General features: G+C 39.6%; 2 protein-coding genes across 3 annotated transcripts in view; one reads left to right on the top strand and one right to left on the bottom strand.

Moving 5' to 3' along the window:
- LOC137982323 (hemicentin-1-like) overlaps positions 1–21,946 on the top strand; it is a 41,960-nt gene extending 20,014 nt beyond the window's left edge. Inside the window, exons 14-39 of the mRNA XM_068829399.1 lie at positions 718–975; positions 1,688–1,942; positions 2,578–2,835; positions 3,162–3,431; positions 3,793–4,050; positions 4,390–4,659; positions 5,004–5,261; positions 5,594–5,863; positions 6,204–6,461; positions 6,796–7,065; positions 8,039–8,296; positions 8,658–8,912; positions 9,730–9,984; positions 11,223–11,477; positions 11,884–12,138; positions 12,854–13,111; positions 13,777–14,031; positions 14,471–14,725; positions 15,347–15,460; positions 16,460–16,587; positions 17,593–17,651; positions 18,079–18,230; positions 18,933–19,115; positions 19,456–19,589; positions 20,568–20,646; positions 21,781–21,946. Coding sequence (XP_068685500.1) covers positions 718–975; positions 1,688–1,942; positions 2,578–2,835; positions 3,162–3,431; positions 3,793–4,050; positions 4,390–4,659; positions 5,004–5,261; positions 5,594–5,863; positions 6,204–6,461; positions 6,796–7,065; positions 8,039–8,296; positions 8,658–8,912; positions 9,730–9,984; positions 11,223–11,477; positions 11,884–12,138; positions 12,854–13,111; positions 13,777–14,031; positions 14,471–14,725; positions 15,347–15,460; positions 16,460–16,587; positions 17,593–17,651; positions 18,079–18,230; positions 18,933–19,115; positions 19,456–19,589; positions 20,568–20,646; positions 21,781–21,803 — 5,543 coding nt within the window. The 3' untranslated portion in view covers positions 21,804–21,946. The remainder of the gene's footprint in view (positions 1–717; positions 976–1,687; positions 1,943–2,577; positions 2,836–3,161; positions 3,432–3,792; positions 4,051–4,389; positions 4,660–5,003; positions 5,262–5,593; positions 5,864–6,203; positions 6,462–6,795; positions 7,066–8,038; positions 8,297–8,657; positions 8,913–9,729; positions 9,985–11,222; positions 11,478–11,883; positions 12,139–12,853; positions 13,112–13,776; positions 14,032–14,470; positions 14,726–15,346; positions 15,461–16,459; positions 16,588–17,592; positions 17,652–18,078; positions 18,231–18,932; positions 19,116–19,455; positions 19,590–20,567; positions 20,647–21,780) is intronic.
- A 2,254-nt stretch (positions 21,947–24,200) lies between these two features.
- The window catches only part of LOC137982377 (peroxidasin homolog), a 21,812-nt gene continuing 18,657 nt past the window's right edge, over positions 24,201–27,355 (bottom strand). For both annotated transcript variants that reach the window (XM_068829491.1, XM_068829492.1), the window contains 2 exons: positions 26,878–26,928; positions 24,201–25,303 (listed from right to left, as the gene is read on the bottom strand). In XM_068829491.1, coding sequence (XP_068685592.1) covers positions 25,208–25,303; positions 26,878–26,928 — 147 coding nt within the window. In that variant the 3' untranslated portion in view covers positions 24,201–25,207. The remainder of the gene's footprint in view (positions 25,304–26,877; positions 26,929–27,355) is intronic.

The following is a 27,355-nucleotide window of genomic DNA, read 5'->3' as shown; positions in this document are numbered from 1 at the left end:
TATTATCCTTTCTTGAAAATCTTGGCTAAGTGCACACAATTACCCCATGCAGTCTAAAAATGAAGGGATCTTAAATGAAACAAGTCCTCGTTCGCTAATACCTGTCGATCACGTTTTACAAAATAGAGGGATTACTTGTGTCCACTTTCAATAGGCGGATACGTCAAAGGTGAGGAGGTAACCGCAAGGTTACAAGTCAAATCTTCGTCCACCTTAGAGGATACAAAAATTTGGTTTTGTCAACGGAGTTGCTAATGTAAAGCAAAAGCTAATGTAAAGCGTTAGCCCTTCGTCAGGGCTAACGCTCGAAACGTCAGCTTTTAGAATCTCTGTACGGTGGCCAATTTACATTATCAACTCCGTTGATAAAACCAAATTTTTGCATACTACTTCCCCACCGACCCAGCACCACAGTAACTGTTTCTTTAGAAACTACCCCCTTCACCTTAGAGGATACACTGTCACCGGCTACTTATCTGTTTTGTGTAAGGGTCTACTAACAGAAGGTCAATGGTAAACTCTCCTAGGTGCAACCGTAACCTCAGCTGGATAAAACTGGTGCATTCATATCTACAAGTGTATCTCCAGATTTAGAGGAAAAGAAATTCTGTTCTTTAGAGTGTAACCTTGTTTTGGCTAAAGTGCCTTTTAAGTAGCTCCCTGACTGCGGAAAATGCTTTGTGAAAATGACGACAAATTAAGTTGTTATTATTACAGATAGGCCAAGTGGAACAACCATAGAATTGACTCCATCAAACACAACAGTCCTACGTGATTCTTCTCTCTCGATAAACTGCACCACAGATGCCAACCCCGTGGCCCATGTATTTCAATTCTACCGTGATGATGTCTATATTGGGAACAGCAGCTCTGGCGTGTACAATGTGACTGTTACTGCAGATGGAGCGTATACGTGTGTTCCTGTCAACACAGTCGGTAAAGAAGAAAATGCAACTGTTGTTATCAGCACAGTTGGTAAGTGCAGTCCACGCAGTCACTGCATATGGTGTAATAATCTAGATTTTTTTTTTGTGTTACTTTTTATTCAATTATTGTTCAAATTTTAATGAACCAAATAGATTTAATTTATAGTTCCAAGTGTGCACGTGTATTCATTTTGCTGGCCTCTCATTTTGAGTTTTTCTTCCGGGTAGTCCGGTATTTTTTTCTCGTCCGAAATCAATATTACGTTAACTTTGACTTAGCCTGCAGTTTTCCCAATTGGTTGAAGACTCGTTATCATTCGCTAGGATCACGTCAATTAATGGCAACAGTGCAGAAAGTTGAAATTGAGTGCAAACAGTTGGAATAAAATTGATTGACGAGAAAGTCGCGAAAGCGACTGGAGTACTTCTTGGACCTCAAAGTGAGTTAACTCTATCTATTGAATACAGGAGCGCAAAGTCGACTGCTTCCAGAGTTAAAGAAAATCGAAACACGTTTGATTTTAGTGCCAAATAGCCCTTTTCACGGTTAGTTTTTCTCATTTGCATTACAATGTAATCTAGCATGAATGTGAGGCAATTTCGGGCTATTTTGTAGTTTTAACCCGAAATTGCCTCGCACCCACGTTAGATTACATTGTAATGCAAATGAGAAAAACTAACCTCGAAAAGGGCTATTGTAGTTGAATTGTGATAGGGTCTTGTGGGAAGAACTGTTATGTGTGATGAAACACTTTTTTCAGATGAGCCTACAGTATCACTCCAGCAGTGTCCAAGTCACATAGTTGAAGGAAACGACGCCGTGCTGTTCTGTAATGCGACTGGTAATCCTTCTCCGAATGTCGCATGGGTGGAACTACAAACGGGAGCTATACTCAACAGTAGTGAAAGCCTTATGCTTAAAACCATTGATCGCAATCAAGCTGGAGGCTATCAGTGTCATGCTTTCAACGGAATTGGCAGGAATTCCACTAAGACGTGCTATCTGGATGTCTTCTGTAAGTTGCAGTGACGACTAGAGGGAGTTATTCCCAAAATAAATGCCGTAAGAACTGAACGGAATCAGCCAAAATTGACCAAACTCGTTTAAGTTTCCCAGATTTTCACAGTTATATCAAATACAACGCCTTACTCCTCAGTCGGCCGGTCATGTATTCACATGTGGAAATCATTTTCGGGCATATTTACGTTATTATCCTTTCTTGAAAATCTTGGCTAAGTGCACACAGTCAGCCCATGCAGGCTAAAAATGAAGAGATATGAGATGAAACAAGAAGTCCTCGTTCGCTAATAACTGCCAATTACTTTTGACAAAAGAAAGGGATTCCTGGTGTCCATTTTCAAAAGGCGGATACGTCTAAGATGAGGAGGTAACCGCAAGGTTACAAGTCACATCGTCGTCCGCCTTAGAAGATACACTGTCACCTGCTGCTTATTTCTTTTGTCTAAGGGTCTACTAATAGAAGGTCAGTGGTAAGCTGTCCTAGGTGGAACCGTAAGCTCCTCCGTTTATCTCGAGATTTAGAGAAAAAGAAAACGAAATCCTGATCCTTGGTTAAAGTGGCTCTTAAGTAGCTCCCTGACTGCAGAAAATGCTTAGTGAAAATGACGACAGACTTTGTTATTATTACAGATGGGCCAAGTGGAACAACCATAGAATTGACTCCATCAAACACAACAGTCCTACATGGTTCTTCTCTCTCGATAAACTGCAGCACACATGCTAACCCTATGGCCCATGTTTTTCAATTTTTCCTCGATGATGTCTATATTGGGAACAGCAGCTCAGGCGTGTTCAATGTCACTGTTACTACAGATGGAGCGTATTCGTGTGTTCCTGTCAACACAGTCGGTAAAGAAGAAAATGCAACTGTTGTCATCAGTACAGTTGGTAAGTGAAATCCACCCAGTCACTACATATGGTGTAATAATATAGACTTAAATTTATTTCTTTTTATTCATTATTGTTCAAGTTTAAATCAAGCACAATAGATTTAGTTTTTAGTACCACGTGTATTGGGCTTATTTTGATGGCCTCGTATTCAGAGTTTTTCTTCCGGGTACTGCGGTATTTTTTCTCCTGCTCCAAAATCAATATTACCTTAACTTTGACGTAGCCTGCAGTTTTGCCAATTGGTAGAAGACGCGCCATCCCACATGTAGTTGAGACATTAATGAAGGAATTAATTTGGCGTTACTTTCTCCTCTTGTCTAAAGATGCACCCTCAGTGGAAGTCCACCCTACATTTTCAGTAGTTGTGGAGGGAAACAACATCACGTTAAGCTGCATGTCATCTGGTAGACCTGAACCTGTGTTATCATGGACCAAAGTTGGTGAATCTGGTCAGGTGTTGTCAGAAAATCCCTTCTTGATCCTTTCAAACGTGCGTAGACCTGGAACTCTTGACAACATGATACAGTATCAATGCACAGCGGAGAATGGGGTAGAGAATCCGGCATTCGCCATTGCTAATATAACCGTCCATTGTAAGTACAACGGTTTTATTTACGGTTTTTGTTACATCTGCACTAACGTCTTCCTAGGAAGTTTTAACACTTCCGATATCACTTCTGCAATGAAATTGTGTTGTTACGTTTCGTAATAAAAGGAGTGTCTTCTAACTTAAGGTCGCTAGGTCCAACCGAAATCTCAGCTGGATAAAACTGGTGCATACATATTTGTCGTTATTCTCAAGATCTAGAGAAAAAGAGATTGTGATATTTAGATTGTAATCCGCGTTCTTGGTTAAAGTGGCTCATAATAAGCTAACTTACTGGAAAAATATGCTTTGTGAAAATGATGATTATGTTGTTGTTGTTGTTGTTGTTGTTTTTCTTGTTGTTACAGATGGGCCAAGTGGAACAACCGTAGAACTAACCCCATCAAACACAACAGTCCTACGTGGTTCTGCTCTCTCGTTAAACTGCACTACAGACGCCAACCCTATGGCCCATGTTTTTCAATTCTACCTCGATGATGTCTATATTGGGAACAGCAGCTCTGGCGTGTACAATGTCACTGTTACTGCAGATGGAGCGTATACGTGTGTTCCTGTCAACACAGTCGGTAAAGAAGAAAATGCAACAGTTGTCATCAGTACAGTTGGTAAGTGGAATCGACATGCATGATCACTACATAATTATGGTGTAAAAATGGACCTTAAGTTTCCTTGTTTCTTTTTTCAATTATTAAGTTTCAATGAGGCACGATAGATTTAATTTATTTAATCAAGTGTGCACGTGTATTGGTTCATTTTTTTGTTCTCGTACTCACATTATGTCTACTGGGTACTCCGGTTTTTCCTACTCATCGAAAATCAACGTTAGCTTAAGTTTGACTTGCTTGTAGTTTTCCCAATTGGTGGAACACTCGTTCTCCACTATATGTAGTTGAGATATATTATAAAGGGATTAATGTTGCATCACTATGTCCTCTTGTGTAAAGATGCGCCCTCAGTGAAAGTCAGTCCAACCTCTTCAGTCGTTGTGGAGGGACACAACATCACGTTGAACTGCGTGGCATCTGGTAGACCTGAACCTGTCTTATCATGGATCAAAGTTGGTGAATCTGGTCAGGTGTTGTCAGAAAATTCCTCCTTGATTCTTTCAAACGTGCGTAGACCTGGAACTCTTGACAACCTGATACAGTATCAATGCACAGCTGAGAATGGGGTAGAGAATCCGGCATTCGCCATTGCTAATATAACCGTCCACTGTAAGTACAACGGCTTTGTCAACGATTTTTGTTACATTTGCACTAACGTCTACGTCGGATGTTTTCACGATTTCCGATATCACTTCTGCAATGCACTATGTATTAACATTTTCGTCGTAAAACGAGTGTCCACTAACATAAGGTCACTGGGTCCAACCGTAACCTCAGTTGGATGAAACTGGTGCATTCATATCTGCACGTTATTCTCGAGAGCTAGAAAAAGAGTTTCGGATATTTAGATTGTAAACTTCTTTTGGTTTAAGTTGCACATAACCAGTCTCATAAGTAGCTCACTCACTGCAAATATATGCTTTGTGAAAATGACGACAAAGTTGTTGTTACAGACGGGCCAAGTGGAATAAACATAGAATTGACTCCATCAAACACAACAGTCCTACGTGATTCTTCTCTCTCGATAAACTGCACCACAGATGCCAACCCCATGGCCCATGTTTTTCAATTCTACCTTGATGATGTCTATATTGGGAACAGCAGCTCTGGCGTGTACAATGTCACTGTTACTGCAGATGGAGCGTATACGTGTGTTCCTGTCAACACAGTCGGTAAAGAAGAAAATGCAACTGTGGTCATCAGTACAGTTGGTAAGTGAAGTCCACCCAGTCACTACATATGCTGTAATAATATAGACTTTAATTTATTTCTTTTTATTCAATTATTGTTCAAGTTTTAATGAAGCAAAATAGACTTAAGTTATAGTACCAAGTGTGCACGTGTATTGGTTCATTTTTCTTTTATGATACTCATATTTTATCTACTGGGTACTCCGGTTTTTCCTAGCCGTCGAAATCAACGTTAGCTTAAGTTTGACGTGCCTGCAGTTTTCCCAATTGGTGGAACACTCGTTCTCCACTATATGTAGTTGAGACATTAATAAAGGGATTAAAGTTGCATTACTTTCTCCTCTTGTCTAAAGATGCACCCTCAGTCAAAGTCCATCCAACATCTTTAATCGCTGTGGAGGGAAACAACATCACGTTGAACTGCGTGGCATATGGTAGACCTGAACCTGTCTTATCATGGACCAAAGTTGATGAATCTGGTCAGGTGTTGTCAGAAAATTCCTCCTTGATCCTGTCAAACGTGCGTAGACCTGGAACTCTTGACAACATGATACAGTATCAATGCACAGCGGAGAATGGGGTGGAGAATCCGGCATTCGCCATTGCTAATGTAACCGTCCATTGTAAGTACAACAGTTTTGTTAAAAGTGTTTGTTACATTTCTACTTCTACCTCGGACGTTTTCAACATTTGCGATATCACTTCTGCAATGAAAATGTGTTGTTACGTTTTGGTAATAAAAGGAGAGTATCTACTAACATAACGTCAGTAGGTCCAATCCTAACCTCAGTTAGATGAAACTGGTGCATTCATATCTGCAAGTTCATTTTCGAGATCTGGAGGAAAAGAGATTCAGAAATTTAGATTGTTATCCGCTTTTTTGGTTAAAGTGGATCGTAAGTTGCTCACTCAATGCAAAAAAAGTGCTTTATGAAAATGAGACTGTTGTTCTTGTTGTTAAAGACGGGCCAAGTGGAACAAGCATGGAACTGTCTCCATCAAACAGAACAGTCTTGCGTGGTTCTTCTCTCTCGATAAAGTGCAGCACAGATGCCAACCCTATAGCCCATGTATTTCAATTCTACCTTGATGATGTCTATATTGGGAACAGCAGCTCAGGCGTTTGCAATGTCACTGTTACTGCAGATGGAGCGTATACGTGTGTTCCTGTCAACACAGTTGGCAAAGAACAAAATGCAACTGTTGTTATCAGTACAGTTGGTATGTTGATTCCACACAGTCTCTACATAATATGGTGTAATATAATAGACCTTATATTATTTTTTTCAATTATAGTTCAAGTTTCAATGAAACACAATAGACTTGATTTCTATTACCAAGTGTTCACGTGTATTGGTTCATTTTGCTATCTTTGTACTCGTTGTTTTTCTCCTGGGAACTACCGTTTGTCCGCGTTGTCCAAAAATCATCGTTATCTCAAATTTGACTTAGCTTGTAGTTTTTTTTAATTTGTACAGCTTTCGTCCGGCACTATAATGGTTGAGACATAAATAAAGGGATTCATTTTGCCTTACTTTCTCCTCTTTTTGTAAAGATGCACCCTTTGTGAAAGTCCATCCTACATCCTCATTCGTTGTGGAGGGAAACAACATTACTTTGAACTGCATGGCATCTGGTAGACCTGAACCTGTCTTATCATGGACCAAAGTTGGGGAATCCGGTCAGGTGTTGTCAGAAAATTCCTCCTTGATTATTTCAAACATTCGCAGACCTGGAACTCTTGACAACACAATACAGTATCAATGCACAGCGGAGAATGGGGTAGAGAATCCGGCATTCGCCATTGCTAAAATAACCGTCCACTGTAAGTACAATGGTTTTGTCAACGGTTTTTGTTACATTTGCACTAAGGTCTGCCTCGGAAGGTTTTCACCCATTCCGATATCACTTCTGCAATGAAACAATGTTTTCACGTTTTCGTAATAAAAACTCTATACTGGCTTGAACATCTCGGCACTCTGACGTAAGGGCCGATATTATCTAAAGGTGTTTTATTTGCTGTACTAAAACTCCTATCCTAAAGTTTCATAAGGAGAATCCCTCATGGAGCAGCAACAGCATCATCTTTCACGAGTGCTTTACCAACAACTCCTGCATGTCTCAAGTTTGATGTTCAGCTGTCCGTGAAGAAAATAGGCGAAGTGAAGTTACTATCATTATTCGGAATCAGATCAACATCGCTTGGAATCAGAACATTTGACTTGGTGCAGTCGAAATCATAGTTAATATATGGCGACGGCTGTGAAACTCGACATGTTTCTTTGTTCGCTGTCTTGGCCCTTACTATGCAAGAACCACACCCTTTTTTCTAAAAGGCAGCCTAGCAAAAGTCTCGATTAATTTATTTAAAACTCAGTTGTGAACCGAGGACAAGAGATTGTGCATGGTCAAGGTCAAGTTAGAGCGACTTTCGTATGACCTTGAAAAAATGCTCGCAATATGTTTTGCAAGGGTAAAAGAGAGCTTCCCTTATTCCCGCCAAGGAAACTCCTAATATGGGGAGAAAACAGCTCGATTGCCCAATCACATTACTGCATTTCAAATGACGTCAAAGCAAAACTTTCCAGAAAGTTCCACTGAAAATTCGCGCTCATTTGTTTGTCTTCAATAAGCCAATTGAATGTTTTGCATTTTTTAAGTTTCTTTTTCAAGGTCGTATGAAAGTCGCTCTAACATGAAGTGGGACAGTTCTGTTCTCGGTTATGAAGGTTTCGGGGAAAAAAAAGACATTACTCTATCGACATATTATTGTTTATATCGTTTATGATATTTTTCAGATGCTCCAGAGATAGTATTCTCTTCACCTGATAACTTAAAAGCAGTCGAAGGCAGTGGGGCTGAAATCTTTTGCAATGCCACTGGAAATCCAAAACCAAATATTACCTGGACAAAACGAGGCAACAGCACTGTGCTTTCCACATCTGAGAATCTGAAATTAACCAAACTGAAGAGGGAAGAAAGTGGAGCCGTCTTTAATTGTATAGTCCACAACCATCATGGTTCATCAGAGACCAGTGTTACAATTTCAGTATTGTGTGGGTATCGATTTAATTAAATCTCTCTTCCAAGAATTTTAAGGTACTTTAAGAGTTTAGTGGGAAATATTGTCTGTACTTAATAAAGCGACAGGTCCCCGATTTTGTTTTGTTTTTTAAATAAGGAATACCGACATCGCACTTCTATAGTTTGGGAGTATTTGCTGTCTCATTAAGCCTTTGTGAACAAACTTTAGTAAAATACCTAAGACTATAGGAAATACGTCGATGCAGGTAGGGAAAGTTGATTTTGTCATCAGTTGAAATCCAAATGGTTGCGTATCTGGTCAGAAAACGTTCATCAGGAGTTGACTAAAATCGTTGAATTTTTTTGATAATTTTGTCATTTCTTTTTGTTCAGATAAATCAGCTGTGACTCTCCAACAATGTCCAACTCCAGTTCTTGAAGGAAGCAGTGCCACGCTTTATTGCAATGCTACTGGAAACCCTGCACCCAGTATTACATGGATCAGGGCTGGCACCGGAAAAGTTGTGTCTCGTAGTGGAAGGCTTCATATTGCAGTTATTAATCGCAATGAATCAGACGTTTATGAATGCCATGCCTGGAATGGTATCGGAAACAACGACACCGAGTCCTGCACCATCGACGTTCAATGTAATTGCCTATTTCTCACAGTAAAAGTAAAGGAAACGTGACAGCTTAATTTTATCTGAATTATTGAAATAGTCATTATAGTTAAAGGCGCTGTTACATTCGGCAATTTTCTCTTGAAGCCTCTTTTTCAATAGACCATATTCGTATTCTCGGTTTTGGACTGGAACTAGCTTGCAATGGAGGCTAATGCGGGGGAATCTTTTCAAATGCAAATACTTTTTAATATATTCCCCCGCATTAGCCTCCATTGCAAGCTAGTTCCAGTCCAATACTGAGAATACGAATATGGTCTATTCTAACATTGTAAGAAGAGTCGATTGATGGGTGTCTCAATGGGCAACGTTTCTTGCAACTTGCCTCATTTTCTAGGCCAAAGGATCATGTTATTTTTGTTGGCTGATGCCCCAAACACGACGACACAATTTGCGGCACAGACGTTACACAACAAAGAAACTTTTCGAAAAGTGGTACTCTGTTATATATTCTGTACTGCTTTCTGCAACTTGTGTCGGAACGTTTGTAACCATTTGGGAGGTATGTTACATTGGGAAACGTTTTGTTCCACTAGTCGTGCCTGGATTTGGCAGACAGGTTTCATAAAACAAAACCCAGTGAAACAACGCTCAGACCTTACGGCAAAGACAACGTTCTCGAAGCGAAGACGGCACAAAAGAGTATGTAACAACATCTCTGTAGGCCCTTCTCTTCGTTTGATGTTTTTTTTCCATCCTCTGTTAAAAGCAAACTTTATTCTCGTATGATTTTCTCAAAGTCGTAGTTGTCTTTCTTTTTGGTTCCCTAAAAACCTGTTATACAGATTCTCCAGAGATCCTAACCGCACCCTCAGCTGAAGTGGTCGTGGAGGGTGGATCACTTCGCCTTTTCTGCAATGCCACTGGAAACCCACAGCCAATAATTACATGGACGAAGCAGGATAATATGACCATACTTTCTGTGTCAAATACTTTACGCCTCACTGGCCTTACGAGAAAAGATGATGGATCAGTATTCAGTTGTAAAGCACAAAATGACCTCGGATCAACAGAAGCAAATGCTACACTAACCGTATGGTGTAAGTATTGATCAAATCACCAATAGAAAGGCTACACCCTTGTTCTAAGATTCGTCAGTGGTTGTCCTTTGCCAATAATTTAATTGGTCTCTTTCATTGCGGGTTTTAACGATCAATTGTGACTCACCAAATAAAGATGCGAGGATTTGCGCTCTGTCCCTTGATCATCTCGATCCATGTCTCAAGGAGAATTCCAAGCTTGGACGCTGATTTTCATAAGGATTGGTTAGGATGCAGTTTTTGCTTTTCAATAGATGAGCCAAATATGACAGTCGTCCAGTGCAGCGTTACTGTTCGCGAGGGTGATAATGCAACATTTTATAGCATGGATTAAAGCAAGTGCAGGGGAAATTGTGTCACACAAAAAGGGCCTTGTGATTCCATATATAAATCGTAATGAATCAGGCAGTTACAGTATGAGTGTATGGTTTCGAATGGAATCGGAGTAAACAAGATCAGGTCTGGCGCTGTCGACGTGCATTATAACTGCACATTTAAACAGTAGCGCAAATCATGATTGTGACAGGAGTGAAACGGATTTCAAAAGTTTTAGGAAGTATGAAGAGTTCCGGTCTGTCTTCCTGGAAAAGTTGATTGTTTTATTTTTAGTGGATTCGATAGAAGAAGAGCAGGGGGCGAAGTCACTCATACAAAGTGCGTTTTCGTGTTCAACAAACAGATGATTTTGTTCAGTTTCGTAATCATAATGGACCTGAAGTGTCAAGTCATGTAGCGCTAGAGCACTAGTTGGGGACAAATTCAGATCAACTCAAATCAGTTCATAAATGAAATCAGTTTATAGTTTTCACATTAACGATGAAATGATATATGAAATGGATCATATATGAACTGCGAATATGAAATCAAGTGAAGCTATGATCCTTGCAGTTGTGAACGCAATTTTTGCAATTGCGTAGAGAAGCCTGTGAGGATCATAGCTTCACTTGATTTTATATCCACAGTTCATATATGAGCCATTTCATCGTTGATTCATTCCTCACGGTATTAGAACTCACAAATGACCAGCTTTCAACGTCAGTGGCTTCATAACTCAGTTAGTTAAAGCGTCGCACCGGTATCGCGAGGTCACGGGTTCAAACCCCGTTGAAGTCCTGAATTTTTCAGGTTTCTCTACGCAATTGGAAAAATTGCGTTCATAACTGCGAGGATCATAGCTTCACTTTAGTTTTCATTTTGTGAATTATTTTGTTAAGGGTGAAATGGATTTTGTTTTGCAGATCCACCAAAGATCATTGTCGCACCTTCACCTCAGCAAGTTGTGGAAGGACGTGGAGTAAGCCTTTTCTGCAATGCCACCGGCAATCCAAAGCCGAACATTACGTGGACTAAAAACGGCAACAGCAGTGTACTCTCAACATCCGAGATGCTAAATATTTCCAGACTCGCTTGGAAAGATGATGGAGGGATAATCAAGTGCAAAGTCCAAAATAATCAAGGGTCAGAAGAAGCCACTGCTGAGATTACTTTGTGGTGTAAGTAATGAATAAGGGTTAACTCTTAAGGTTGATTTAAAAAAAAACCTTATTACCGTTATCTATGTAAAACGCGATTTTAATTGTTCTATGTCTTTTAGAGGGTCTTCAAATGTCCCTATAGGAATCTGGTTTCTACCAGCTCCTCACGTAGTTTCCTCGAACATAGACCTCTTTCATAATTGTTGCCAAATAACATTCTTTTGTTTTAATGCTAATAAGCCTTTTTAGCCTCGTTATAGCGAGAAAATTTCAAAAGAATATTTGTTCCAAAATGAGGGCAGTAAGTCTAATTAACATGCATATAAAAGAATATAAAGGCGGTTGCCATGTATTTCCCTCTTGATTAAAACTGTCTTCGGCGGTAAAAGGCGGCTCTTGCAGAATTCATTAATTATCGTTCCAGATCCTTCCGCAATTAATGCCGTTCCTGACAATTACACTGTCCTCGAAGGAAGCAATGTCACACTGTATTGTAACTCAACTGGTAAACCAGCTCCAAACATCACCTGGACCAAAGATGGTAACTCAACAATTTTGCATCAAGGAGAGGAATTCATCATTAACAACATACACAGGGATGCCTCTGGAGATTATACTTGTACTGCTTGGAATGGAGTTGGAGAACCGCAGAATGAAATTGCCACAATTGCTGTACTCTGTAAGTTTTAAAATAGATGAGCTCCAAGAGCTATTACCAGTTTGCTTTCTTAAGAAGGGCAAGTTTAAAATTATAGATCTGACTTGTCAAAACAAACATATGTAGCTGAATTGTGTTAGACATGGGGTAGCAGTTAAAGGGAGGCTATTGTGAAAGGTTCTTCACAATGAACCATAATACTGCCAAACTATTAGTCACTAAGGAGCGTAAGACCTTCTTTGCAAATGGTGATAATTTGAGAACAATTTATTTTGACACGGCTGCCAGTTCAGTAACCCAAGCTTGGCAAGAGGAAATGCCGTGGGGCAGATTATAAAGTAAAAGTAAAGTAAAGCAACCATATTTAACGTCGATAACTCGTAACAGTAATTCAACTGACAAACCTGAGGTCGACGGTGCGCTCATTTTACTCCCCCCTCTCCATCAGTGCTCCGTTTTACGGGTATTTAAAGCTACTTAGCTACACGGAAAGGAAAGAAGTCGAAACAAGGATGCGAGATCCGGGAATCGAACTCAGGACCTCTTGCACCATGGCCGCGCACTAACCGACTGTGCCACCCTCGCTCCTCGCACATGTTTGTGGTGCATTCTCTATGATTGTTTGCCACGAATTCGGGGAAAATTATAGATTGGATTACAAGGCGTTGTAACCAAAGGAATCCGTATAAGTGACTTAAACTGGTAATTAAGATACTACTCATCGTGCTTTCCCTAGATCCTCCTACCTTCCTTTCTGCTCCAAACAACCAAACCGTCCTCGAATACAGTGATGTCAGCTTCTTCTGTCATGTAACCGGCAACCCACAACCACGCATCATCTGGACTCAACAAAACAGTACTACTGTTTTACATCAGGGAAACACTTTCACTATCCCAAATGTCACCAGGGATTACAACGGAAAAGGATATCAGTGCACCGCTCAAAACAACGTGACTCAAGATGCTCGTGCATATGCCAGTTTAAGTGTCCATTGTAAGTACCAATGTTTTTTAACGCTCTAATCAATATTACCAGAAACCCATAAGGGTTGAAACGTGTAACGCGCGTTCACAGCTTCCGACTGTTCAGTGCGAACTGATTGGTTGAATGTTTCAGTGCTAAGTACCATATTTGGAAACCCCTCGCTGTGGTTGTTCCAAATATGGTACTTAGCAAATTGAATATTCGGGGGCTTGTTTCTCAGCACACAAGGGGCCGTTACACGTTTCAACCCTTATGAGTTTCTGATATTACATCATAAAATGCACGCAGCCAAGCCGACCAGCGAGCGCTTCAAATTACTATCTCGAATAAGACAAACAGAAGGACGTCGCAGGTGAGGGTTTCAGGGATGGGGTGCAGTGATGACGTAGTGGTGAGAGTACTCGCCTCCCACCAGTGTGGCCTGGGTTCGATTCCCAGAATCTGCTTCATATGTGGATTGAGTTTGTTGGTTCTAAACTCTGCACCGAGAGGTCTTTTTCCGGGTACTCCGAACCTAGTAGATGAGATTCGTATCGACCTTTGAATTTGAGGTTCAGTTCTTGGTCGCTCTCTCACATTCTTTGACTACAAAAAAATTGATCAGCGATCGAGCCTACCGGGGAAGCTTCAGTCGTAACTATGGAAAAAAAGTTTCATTGATTCCTTGTTTTTAGATCCTCCAGAGGTTACAGTATTAACATCAAACATCAACGTTCGGGAGGGCGATAACGTCTCACTTGATTGCTTGCCAACGGGAAATCCAATACCAAATGTCACATGGATCAGGAATGGCGATAAATCTGTGGTAGCCAAAGGGAAACGGGCGGTGTTGCCAATGATAAGCAGAACAGATTCGGGACTCTTTTACTGCTTAGCGTGGAATGGAGTCGGGAATAACGCCTCTGGAAATGTCAGAATTAATGTCTTGTGTAAGTAAATTTTGGTAATTATTGTTAAATAAAAAGTAGTCTAGTTTGTCATTAACGTGAAATGTTCACCTTTGCAGCAGCCATTGAGCGCCGTGTCATTTTACGACTTCGCTATCCAATCGCAAAGGCCGTCTTGTGGATGGAAAATATGAAGGAAATTGATAAGCCATGTCATATCTGAGTAAATCTAGTTTGTGACTTACCATTTTGTTTGCTTTTATATCTGGCACTGTTATTAACATAGAAGCACTGTATCACGATCTCACCAGCCAAGTTGCAAAGGTTCCCTTTGCACAAAATTCGTTTAGTTTCGCCCCATTTTCTCAGGTTCAGTATTATCGCTTTCACAATGTGGTTCAACTAGGTGACCAGTTTAGACTTGAGCATTTCAACGTCGTCTTAGCATTTAAATTTGACGTTAATTCTCAAATCATTACAGATGCAGCAGAAATTGTATCGCATCCTGTGGACCAAGTGGTTTGGGTAGGGCAACAAATTACTCTCTCCTGTGGTGCCATTGGTAATCCTGTGCCCAATATCACTTACTCGATTGTTGGTGACAATGGCACAGTTTCCTCTGGTAGAACACTTGTCATTGGCGCATCCAACATATCGTACGTTAAATCGTACACCTGTACTGCTGACAATGGATTAGAAGCACCGGTGTTGGCTAATGTGACTGTTACTGTTTTAGGCAAGTCTCGTCTTATCTCATATTTTGCTAAACTGATTTAGAGAGATATCATAATTAGTAGTTCTTGAGGCTATCCCAAAATTACAGGCACAATCGTCATCAGTTATCTTGTCCTTCCTATGGCGACAAGAAGTATTTATAAACGACTCTTGATTTCTGTTATTGCTTTTGGTTCTTGGTTTCTTAGTTTCTTCAGTTCTGAGAATTTTTGTTCTGAAATTTAAAATCATGTGACCCAACAGGAATCATCTAAAAGGCAGTTTCAGTTGAACATGTTAAACTAGTTTCCGTAATTCTCCGATAACGTTGTATTGTAGTAAAAATGCGCTCATCGCTGACTTCCACTCCATAGACAAGAAGAGATAGACAGAGAAATATAGATACAATAGGCCAATTCGGCTAACTCAATGTTGTATCCAATTCAAACCTCTCGGGGTTAAGATTGTTTGTGTGTTGAATTTGCATGACAATAAAGCATTCACATTTAAATCCGGATATGGAAAACTTGGAACAAAACGTTTTATTCCCAAAAGATTTGAGTTGGGTACAACATTGAGTCAGCCGAATTGGTCCATTTAATTTCTTTCGTTTCTTATTTCATCTGTGAAATTTTCTCTACAGTACGACCTTGCTCTGCCAATCCTTGTTTTAAGGGAAACTGCGCGGATATCCAAGGAACAACCTACAATTGCACCTGTGGTTATGGTTATAAGGGCAAAAACTGTGATGAACCGAGTATGTTAAAACAGTTAATTTCTTTTAAAGATTGTATTGCCATTCTTCAAGCCTTCCAGCACCACTTTCTTTCTGTGGTACTACCTATTGCTGTTGTGTAGGGCGGTTCTTGAGACTGTGGAAACATAAAACGCGAAAGTGGTAACTCGAAAAGTTTTGAATTGGCCTCCCAAATAGACCACTTTCGATATATCAAAATTCAGTCTTAAACAAAAGGCATCATCTCGAGGCTCTGGGGAATAAACTCATACAAATCCTTATATTTATTCCCCAGAGCCTCGAGATGATGTCTTTTGTTTAGGACTGAATTTTAATATATCGAAATTGGTCTATTGACCTGCTCCCAACTGAGTGGCTTCAAAGCTCATTTAGTAGAGCACTGCTCAGGCATCGCAGAGGACATAAACCGCCGCAAATTTCCGTTTCGTAAACGGTCAATGCCATTTCAACGGCACTTGGAAAATTTTTCTCTTATGGGTTTTTTTAAATAAAGAAAAAAAAAAGACCAAATTACATATCGAACCCAAAAGAAATATAGAAAAATACAGAGAAATCATGATAAAAGAAAAAGACCGAATTACGTATCAAACCCATGCAGGCTATTGGATTAGCAGCGTACATCACTCAGCACTAGACTATCGAGATGCACAGCCAAAACTTCAAAAATTTTATACATTTAACTACTTTGTTTAAAGTATAGTAAATAGTTGATTGAAGTAGTAAAAGTAACATTATCCTCAACGTAAGGCGAACCCCTAACACCATAATCATTTCTTAGGCTTTGTTTCTCAATCTGGGCGCAATTTTAGCCGCTTACAAAAGGAAAATAAGCTAAGCCGCTTGAATTTTTCAGTTGTCTATAAAGTGAATTGCTTCTGTCTTTCGTAAAAAAAGTATTCAGTCGTAACTCACTTTCCTTAAAGACTAATCAGATCACAGGCGTTGATTCTTCTGCCTGTGCAGACAATGTGAACTAGCCTTTATTTATTATTTTCACAGCGCAGGCAAACACTTTCGTCATTGAAGGAGAAATAACCCTAGACAGGACTAAATTCCAATATCACGAGGACTACAAGAACCATAGCAGTGCACGGTTTCTCAACCTGAGCACAACGTTCATCCGAAATGTAAGTTGATGATGATAATAATGTCCAAGACCGAGGGCATTGATCACGACGACGATCAAAACATGCTTCTCGTCTGCCTCTACCCCCCCTCCCTCGCTTATAGCCTCAAGTTCGTAATAAGCTCCCCTTCTCTAATAAGGCCCCACTCCCCTCCCCTCGAATTTTTTGTAATAACACACGCGGCAAAATGAGGTTTCAAAAGCTAATTTTATGAACAATGTCAGTCTCGCACACTTGCCTAGCGGTCTAAATATAATGCGAAGAAAAACGAGTGCGTGCGAAATGTTTCGATTTTAAATGACCAAAGACAACCTTCTATACAGTTTATACCGTATACGAAATTTATTAAATCTGAGTGAGGTTTTAGAAGACTGGTATTTCGACTCTCGAGTTTTTAATAAGCTCCCTCTACGAGCTTCCGGGGGGGACTTATCGGGGCGTTAACGGTAGCTGCATGCGTAAGTTACAGCATCGATAAATTGCAAAAATGAAATCAAAGTGTAGGCAATAAGCCATTTCCGAGTTCATGTCTGCTTCCTCTTCAAAACGAGTTTAAGTGCGAAGTTTTTGTTATGAAAATTAGTTTTTATTCATATGTAAAGTAGAACTAATTACCATCACAAAGACTTCGCACTTGAAGAGGAGGCAGACATGAACTCGGAAATGGCCTATTGAGGGTTTTCATCTGACGTCACGGCGGCCATGTTGATGTACAGAACAATGCAGTAAAATGTCTTTTGGGAATTTGACTCTATTATTATGCAAAAGTTGTGGGGCCATTTTATATTGTTTGGTACACCAACATGGCCGTCTCATCACGTGCATGAAAACCAAGAATAAAAGACACATACACTGAAAGTGCGGAAGAATGAAAATATAAAAGAGAGAACCATAATCGGCAAACATCCATCCGCGTGGCTCTGTTTCGTGCTATCACCACCATTCATTTGCTTGCAACTTCAGCCACCTCAGCTAACCAGCACTCAATTCTCCATTTATTTCTAGGTTGCGGCTATTTATAAGGATGAACCACAATTTGGTCACGTCCGAGTGAACAATATATTGTAAGTAATGACCTTTTGCATCGTTGTGCTTGATATATTCTGTAAATTGTTTGAGGGGCGTGAACCAGTTGTAGGTTGCTAGATTCGGAGTTCAAATCTTGTTCTAGCCACCAAATGGATTTGAGTTTCATGATTCCATATTCCACTTCGTCACTATTTGAAAATGTCGGTCCACTGGTTATCGTCTTTGAAAATTGCTTTTCGTACTGCAATTGTTATTGCTTATATCCTCCTTACATAGACGCACAAGCGTAAGCTCTTAACACCAAATTGCATATATTTTGGTTTCGTTGTCCTTAAATATACTACACCTCACTTCGTGCTGAGGCGGTTGTCGACTCGTTAATTACATTCTTCATACAGCTGTCAAGGTACTTGCTTGAAACATATTAGAGAACTAACAACACATCCTTCTCTCTCTTGACAGAAATGGAAGCGTTGTGGTAAACTTCACTGTGTTCTTTATCAGAGGATTGAAAACTCCTGATAAAATGGTGGTGGCCTTTAACGATGCTGTTAATAATGGTTCTGTTGCCTTGCTTTCGGTGGAAAAAGGAACACTTCGCCTTATTCTACCACGTATGTTTACTTCCTAACGTACTCAGTCTTCACTGATTAATGTTCAAAGTTAGGCCCACGTTCACCCTACAGGCATTGCGTGCCGTGAAACAATTTTCATATATGAAAATCCCGACAAAGCTGAAATTCATCCAATCAGATGGCTTGGTTGAAGGTGGCCCTTTAAAATGGCGCCTTGTATACAATTAAATGAATCTTTCCTCTTTTGCTTCAATTTGTAGCTAGAAATGACTTGGGCATTTGTATTTATTTTCCTGTAAGCCTTTTTTCTCTAAAAAGACTGCACGCTTATTTCGAGTTTTCACTTTTATGATTTAGACTTTAAATCTTTAACGAGTACGTAAAATACAGCAAAACTACGAAAATCAAAATATTCTTCGATACGTTACCCTTAATCAACAATACAAATATATTTATAGACGTTCTTGAGGTAGTGCAGGGAGAAGATAGGTAATATATTGAGCTTGTGGTTCAAATGCAGAATACGTGACATGTAACAGCTGAACGTATCGCGCTTTAAAAGCTCATACAGGTAACGTGACCAAGTTTAAATGCACTTTGACGATATTTCTTAGTGTCTCCTTACAATGGCAGACGGACCCTTTCATGCTTTATCGGGCACTAATCTACCCATGACAAACATCTTGCTTTAATTGTTGTAAAAAATAGGCTCACTATATTTTCTGACCGTTTCTGACGCAGCAACTTCACCTCCGTCGACCACAATCCAAACCTCACATCCATCAGGAACTTCTCGGAGAGATCGATTTCTGAATGGATGGATGATTGCTTTACTGGTTGTGATCGGTTGCCTTGTTATGCTAGCCTTGGTGTGCGCGATTCTCCACTTCTGTGAGCGGAAAAAGATAAACAAACAAAACGAAGGTATATGATAACTGGAAGTGAAATTGGAAATATAAAGTTGCACTTGACCCTCAGAGACTTTTCTGTACAGTGAAATGTGAAGTCCCGCTAGGTTTCAAATGATGGTGGTTAACTGACCTTAAATCTCCTCAGAATAGTCCCTAAACGCACGCCGGCCATGCTGAGTCCCGAGGGACTGAAAACTTTTGTTTTTGCGCATGCACCGAAACTCGTTCCCAAATATTTCAACCCGAGGCTCGGAGTACAAAATCTATTGTCTATGGCCAATATGGGCGCCGCGCGAATAAGGCGCGAATACGCTTCATTGTTTTTTTTTTAAATTCCTGTCATTTTGTTCCAGAAATTTCCCACAGATGCGAGAGCGGAAAAGGGAACGGTCTTCATACGAATGATAAAGCGCCCAGAGAAAGTGCAAATACGCGACCTGGAGAGTACGTGAAAGAAGGTCCCACTGTGATGGAACTTACTGATCAGGTACCTTGAAATTTACAATTTAAAGCCTTCTGAGTTGATTAAGGTGGGGAAGGCAAGTAAAGCTTACAACAAGGGACCGAATACAATAATAATAACTACGTCAGAGAAATCCAAGGGTCTTTATATGCTGGGAATTTGAATATACTGAGCATGCATACTATGCAAAGGCCCTATTATGCGAAGGGAATGTTTCACTAACTTGAAATAAGGTTTATCCAGTTTCCAAGACGAAGGGAATATCAAGCCAAAGTGCTTTCCATTGTTTCGTTAAATTCGCAGTAAGAACGAAAACTTGCGTCTGTGTATGGGGATACTATTATTAATGCGTCGAGCGCAGGTCTACCGACATTATCTAACGCGTTTGCTTCAAACTGTCACTGTTTCCATAAGGAGATCGTTCAAGAAAAAAAGATTGCGATATAAAGCTTAAAGTGCCAACCACCTCAACATAGTTTTCAAGTCCACTTTATTTGTTCTCCGAAATTGTCCCATTGTGTTGTTCTTAGAACCTTTGGATTGAAATTCCACTTTTCTATTGGGTTTGGGAGAAGGAAAAAGGATCATACTTCGATCCGTAACCAAGCAATGAAGGGGAATGGGTTTTATACCGGGTTGACGTCATAGACTGATGCAAATTAATTTGTGACGTCAACCCGGTATCGGAGCTATTCCCCTTCATTGCGCGGTTATGGATCGAAGTATGACCACTTTATCAGTCTTTCAAAGCAAACAAAAAAGTCAATTTTCAATCCAAAAGTTCTAAAAATAAAATATATTTGGGAGGATTTCAGAGAATAAACAAAGTGGGAAACTGTACATATTCAATCATTGGTCAGTCTGTCTGTATACTTTTAAAGAACTAAGAGATTTCGTTGACTGTCATACTGCAGATTGTAAATAACAATACAGTCATGACTTCACGAACCTGAAGTTATTTCATCAAACGCAAGATATCATCGTACGTTTATCGCTTTTCAGAACAAAGGCGTCAATGAAAGAAGCCCAGATGAAGCCCTTGGCGTGAGATTCAGCAACGGAATATCTGAAATGTCCAATGGTAGGTGGAAAAAGTGACCACGCAATTTTCGAGAACTTCTGTAGACCTGAGAAAGTATACTATCAAACTAAAGCTCGTGACTGTGGAAGTTGATGGTGTTAGTAACCGCTGTCTTGGTTTTCACGCCTTGAAAAATCAGAGCTTCCAGTTTGGCTCATCATCGATTTTCTGACACACGCTCCCATATCTCAAAAATCTCTTTCCCTGTCACTCAAAATGAAATGAACCAAAGCCTGCTTTAAGGACGATGCCTACTGTTATTATTGCGCACACGTTCTGCGCATCTTGAGATACTCGGGTTTCCTATGGGTTGTGCTCACTGCTACAGGGATATTTTTGCGTGGTCAAAATCTTTTCAGAGGAAGCAGAACTTAGCAACTGCTCTTGGTATCCAAAAAGAAATTGGGGGTAAACATGTATTTTTCAGCGATAATTAAGCTTTCATTTGGAAAAGAACGCCATGAATTGCTTTGTATTTTCAAGCTTTTTGCAAATATTGTTGCTTAATTATCTTTGAAAAATGCGGGTTTACCCCCAATTTTCATTTTGGGTTTCAATAACACTTGTTAAGATCTCCTTTTCCCGCAAATCCCTAAACCGCACAAAAATACCTTTGTTTTAGTAGACACCGTCCTACAACGGGTACTGTTATGCTAAATGTACTGTTTTAGGTCAAAACTTGGTAAAAATCTAAATTTTTAAGCTCATAAGTTTAACATTCCTGACATATCAATGAGATGATACGAAATATAATATGGCACGGAGAGCTATTCGTATTTAACTTTTGGCGACTTTCGTAGGACAACGTCTCCAAACTTCCCAAATTTTTCAAGTTTCAATCCATTTCCATTCTCTCCATCCTTGGCTGAAAACAACAAAGAATACCTTCATAGCACTTCAATGGTTATTGGCAACAAAACTACAGCATTAATTGTTGGTCTTCATTGATGCAAAGTGGTTGTTGCAGTGTTTCATTCTACTTTTTGGGTGTCGTGAAATTACATCATCTTGCGTGACATAGCCACTTTAAATCCACTCCAACCAGAACACTGTTCATGTCACCTCCCAGGTCCTTCACTCAAAACAAAATTCTGGACATAACCCCTAACAGTGTCCATTTTATTTCCTTTAAAGGTGCTGTGACGTCAAAATTGTGAGGGTTAAGAACAGAAAAATACACATTGTTATGCAATGTACTTATATGCTATTCTTTGGCTTTTTAGCAATTCGTTGAATGAATTAATAAATGTTAAAATGACTGTAAATTAATATTGAAATGAAATAAAACCAGTGAATTGACTTCGAATTCATTACACATATTATCATGGTGTGAAATTTTGAGCCTCGCTCCATAAGAAAAGATAACACAGAAGATCAATCCCCTCCCCTATATATCTGGTAGACTTATCTCGTTCCCCAAGTCGAACGCTGCAGAAAGCAGAGATGAGCGACAATAAATAACACTTGCTAGAGACATAAGGTATTGAAAAACAAGCGCAAAAGCAAAGGACAGTCAAGAATAGTCGAGCTTCTTTGTACATTTCACAAAATGAGTCGGTCAAGTAGCTAGACTTGAAGAGTCTGAAAACCGATAACGAAATCTTAGCAACCTCAAATAAACAATACAGTTTTAGTTAAGCACAAATGGCCTCCGTAAAAAAGCTGGAGTGGAAGCCCTGGACATGCTGCAAACGTGTTTTGCCTTTTTTGGTAACGGACTCTCTTTACCATTAAATTATGCGAAACGGGTTGTTGGAGGTGGTAATCACTAACTGATACTTTGTTTACAGACCAAGACTACAAATACATTTAAGCCATGCTTTAAGTACTGTTATTATATGGCTGGTGTTCCTTGCCATTATAACGCGCGCTCTGATTGGCTGAGAGCAGCTAAGGGCTTGGGCATTATTCTCCCGTTGCGGTAATGCCCACGGGCCGATTGTGGATTATGAAAATTAGCTTTTTTTCTTCTTTACAACCGTTCTGTTAGCCATATCATAAACAACTTGATAACCTCGACCGTTCGGTCGTTAAAGCAAAATATCAAACCTCGGCCTAACTGTAATAGGGCAAGGCGTCAGTTTGAGATTTTGCTGTAGAATGACCTCTCTCTCGGTTATTAATTAAAGTAGTCATTAATAAACGAGCAGGAGAGTTTTATCGGGTTTTAAACCATGAGGCAAAGGCGAATGGTTTTAGACCCGACTGTAAAAGTAATTAATTATTCATCAAAGTTATGACCAATCAGCAGGTACGGTAGTATATGAATCGGAGTCACATGAACTCCTCTGTAAACCCCAATTCACTACTTGCACCATTGGTAATCGAGGGACTGGTTATGAAACCTTAAGACCTTCAAAAGCGAGAACAATGTTGTCGCAATCGATGTTGAATTGACCGTGACCCTGCACAATCTTTTGTTTTGGTCTCGCATGGCTTCCCAAATTATTCGCGCATAATTTAATCGAAGGATTTGATTGGTTATCGTATCGAAAAAGGTGTGTTAAAACAATGGATATCCAGTTCACTAAACCATGATACAGTCCCAAAAGTAATTAACTTGTATTGTTTTTATGTAAAGAACCCCCCCCCCCCCCCCCTTCCCAATACGTATTAAATTATTGGATTGTGCAAGTATTGAATACAAATAACTGGGCTTGATAAATTATTAAACAGTAGAGATAACTTTCAATACGAACTCCTGCTTAGCTAATTAGCAGTCATTAACTTTTGATACTTTCTCCGGTCACCTCGCAGCTCTTACAAGGTCTCACCTGATTGGAGACCACCCTTGAGGTTTAACAAAAGAACAAATAACAGAAACAATGGACCCTAGGCCTAAAACAAAAGGGCCATTGTTTCTGTTACCCTAGGCCTAAAACAAAAGGGCCATTGTTTCTGTTATTTGTTCTTTTGTTAAACCTTAAGGGTGGTCTCCAATCAGGTGAGACCTTGTAGGAGCTGCGAGGCTACCGGGGTCGGGTTTTCTCCACTGAATTAAGTTCATTCTTTTATTTTGCAAGTGCGATAAAATTACACATCTCCCGCTCATTCACCATCTATTTTGTTGCTCTGTTTGGGGATGTCTGGTTCAATAACATTTAATTAAAATCTCTACAAATTGATCCGGGCTCATTCTCATCATCCCCTTAATTATCTGTTTTTCCTGGTTTCAATCCATCATTTCCGTCCTCCAACATCTCCAGCACAATAAACCCTTCGAGCGCTTTTCGTTTCCGTGTTTGCGCCATATTTTAAAATTTAGCGCCAATTTAAACATGAATGTTTCGTCAAGCAATGTTGGATAATGTTTTGCCACTATCTCAACATTTACATTCAACAATGTTGCATGTGGGATCCAAATTGGTTCGATAGTTTGGACAGGGATTTAGTTTGTTTTATGTAATGAATTATCTTGTAAACGCACGTGACGTTTTCTCGCTGACCCGATAGTCTGTTTCGTTCGTAAATCATGAAATTATTGATTTTTTGACGCAGACGCGTTAAAAATGCAAAATATGCCCATTGTTGTCACTAGACCACTGTGATAGCTTTCACAATTAAAATTTTATTCTCGTTTTACATGGAATACTTGGAAGCAATACTTAAATTCAATATAAACTTTCAAAACTAGAGAAGTCTGATATAACACGGGTTTTAAAATACAATTCTATATAAGAGAAATAAATAAAATTACTTTGGAATTGTTTAAATCTATTTTACAACCCAATGTTACTGCATCGTTTCGATTTCTAGTGATCCATAATTGCCTTTAGGGGAAGACATTGTTGCAAAGTGGGAAATAGTCTCTAAAAACGTTAACAAAATTATAAAAGAAAACCAGGAGTCTTCCTCTGAAGTTCTAAACGTTACAGAGTCGTGTTTATCGTTCCGATCATGTGAAGAAAACGTTTATTTATACAGATTATACACGGATTTAACATATAAAAAATACAAATTTAAATCTGACAGGTATCCGCGTATAAAAAGATCCCCGATGAATACGGACATCGCTGTTTTATTGTTTTTTTTTTCCAAATTTAAAAAAATTCATTTCATTTTTCAATCTAGTGACGAGCAGGAATCCAGAAACTTTTCTCAAGTTTAAAAATAATAATCTTCAAAATAAATTAAGTGGCATGGATCCTTGTAATCCTAAATGTTAATGCATGTAAAGGAAATTCGGCGAGCCATGCCAATCTATGGTCCTGCACCATGTGTCCACACTCCGAATCTTTTCGAGCGCAATTCTTTCTCGTATCACGATTTCCTCTCTTTGAGTAAAGAAGACGTCCCAAGCTTCGGAAGCACGGATAACATTGCGCTTATTCTTTTCTTGAATATGTGTTTCAAAAACCAGCTTTTTATATCCAATATATAGTACTCTTGCTATTACTTTGCTATAAGAAACAGGTTCAAGGATTGTCTCGGTCTGCATGCGTTAATCAAATTTGTTTCGTTCCACGAGTACCACCTTAAAAACACCAGTTTTAGAGACAACCACTCTTCCATGTCTGATAATAGCTTCCAGCTTGAATGGTGAATTTTGGTTTTACTGCTGCTAAAGTTGTGACACCGCTTCCTCTGCGCCAGTTATCAAATGGATTACAGAATTCGTTGGGTAGGCTTCCTCTAGTTTGGAAAAGGCAGTCTGAAACTATTAAAAGTGAAATTATAAGATCAAGTTACTATCGCCAATCTTATCAATAATGGGCTAACGCACTCTCATAGCTAAAGTTTTTGAAAAACAACAATTATTGAAGTGCTACTATTCAGGTTTTGAAGGTGTGTTTGCTTAACACCTGAGCTTTGATTCTTATCCATAAGCTGTTTACTTTGAGTGCAAGCTTTGGATTGCATGCTCCGCCATTACTCAAGTTCAAAACTGACTGATTGGATCTCAAAGTACCAGTACATACGCATTGCATTCTTAAACTAGTAGGTCTTTGACGTCATTTTCTCCTCGATCTAGCTCTCTCAAGATTTTAAAAGTTAGTAATGGCGGAACATTAAACAGGAAAATTCGAGTAAATATAAAGAGGTGCCTTTAAAATCAATGCTCGAAACTTGGGTCACTTTGTGTTTAGTTAACATAGTTTTGAAATCCAAAGAAAGAGAATAATTGATTTTTTTTTGGTCAGAGTAGCACTTTAAGAATGAAAATGAACGATATCAAAGGATGACGTGCCATAATTACAAGCACTTTAGAAGTACCTGTGACATCCCCATCGTGAATAATTACGAATAAATAAAGAAGTACAAAGCGTCACGCCGAGAGTTCTGCTTTAATGGCATTTGATTAAGGTTTAAGTGTAGATTTTTACCTTTGTTGACGAGAATTTCGTGAAAATCTTCTTTACGTGAATTTAATAACGATGGCATGGAGTCACCGAAACGCCATACTTTGATATGGATCATTTTTATTATTAATTTACTCTCACCGCAGACTAGAGCGGCTTTCAATTGAGTGTCGAAAGTAATTAGCGAAGTGCTTTGGTTTTGCATTACCTCACTCAGTGATTGGTGCAACGTTCTTGCGCCACACCAATCAGAAAGTGAAACCAAAACCAATCGTGTCTCGCGTGCGAGTGCACATTTTCCCGCGCTTTATGTCGGCTACGTGTAATCAAATCGAGTTTTGATTGGTTTACTGGATTGTCTCCGTCCTTTTCGATCGGCCAAGGTAATTACTTTGGTTTTGGTATTACGATACTCGACTGAAAATCGCTCCACATAACATTGTCAAGATGGATTCGATGAACCCCTTCCCCGTCCAGGTCCCAATTCCGTATGAAACCATTATATACGGGTTGAGTTCATTGGTTTTGTTTTCTTCACCAGGAGGATATCCCAATCCTCTAAAAAAAGATCCCGATTTTATTCTTAATTTGAAATTATTTGAGTATACTCGAATAGTACTACAGTGCTTAATAAATTGAGAGGTAAGCAAAGTAGCCTACTTAGAGCCATACCCTCTACGGATACACGTAGGCTATAAGCAAAGTTGATCATCATGAAATGAAAGAGTTGGTTTCATTCACGTCAGTCTGCGGGTGTAAACATTCCAAATTTAGAGCACATCACTGCACTCTATCCTACGATAGACCACTTGTAGCTATCTGGTAAAAGTTATCGATTAACATGCGAAACCAAACTGGTCCTATACATTTACAACACACGAAATTTGCAAGCAGCCAAAGATTCGCATTGTTCCAATTCCTTCAATCTTACCTCACTCATTTTCCCGATACTATCACTCAAGGCACCTTTAACGCTGGGTATCTAAGTGTTTAAAACAAACAGCAACATTAATATTCATAGTTCACTTCACACGAACTGACACTTGACTGAGAACAAAGGAGTCGACAACACATAAGATGATGTTACACGAGCCGGTTTTTAACGCTACGTTGTTGCGTTAAAGTTTTCTCGTGTAGCATGACGCACAGGGCGATGTTATACGCAAGATCTTGTTGCGGCAACATGTTGCAGGTTGTTTAATCGCTTTCAAAAACCTGCATCAATGTTGCCCGAATTTTGTTGGGAGTTGGTGCGTGTAACACCCTTGTCATTGACTTTTAACGCAACATCGTCCCAGAATGCACCACGGAGAACCGAATAAGTCACGCCAACAGTGTTCGGCGTATTTGTCGACCGGGATTTGTCTAGCAGGAGCCTGGGCTCACATGTTGCGTGCAATGTTACGTTA

The sequence above is a fragment of the Montipora foliosa genome, chromosome 13, assembly GCF_036669935.1.
Source record: "Montipora foliosa isolate CH-2021 chromosome 13, ASM3666993v2, whole genome shotgun sequence".
Taxonomy (NCBI): Eukaryota; Metazoa; Cnidaria; class Anthozoa; order Scleractinia; family Acroporidae; genus Montipora; species Montipora foliosa.
Note: the sequence above shows the minus strand (reverse complement) of the source record. Positions and strands in the feature narration are given on the sequence as shown.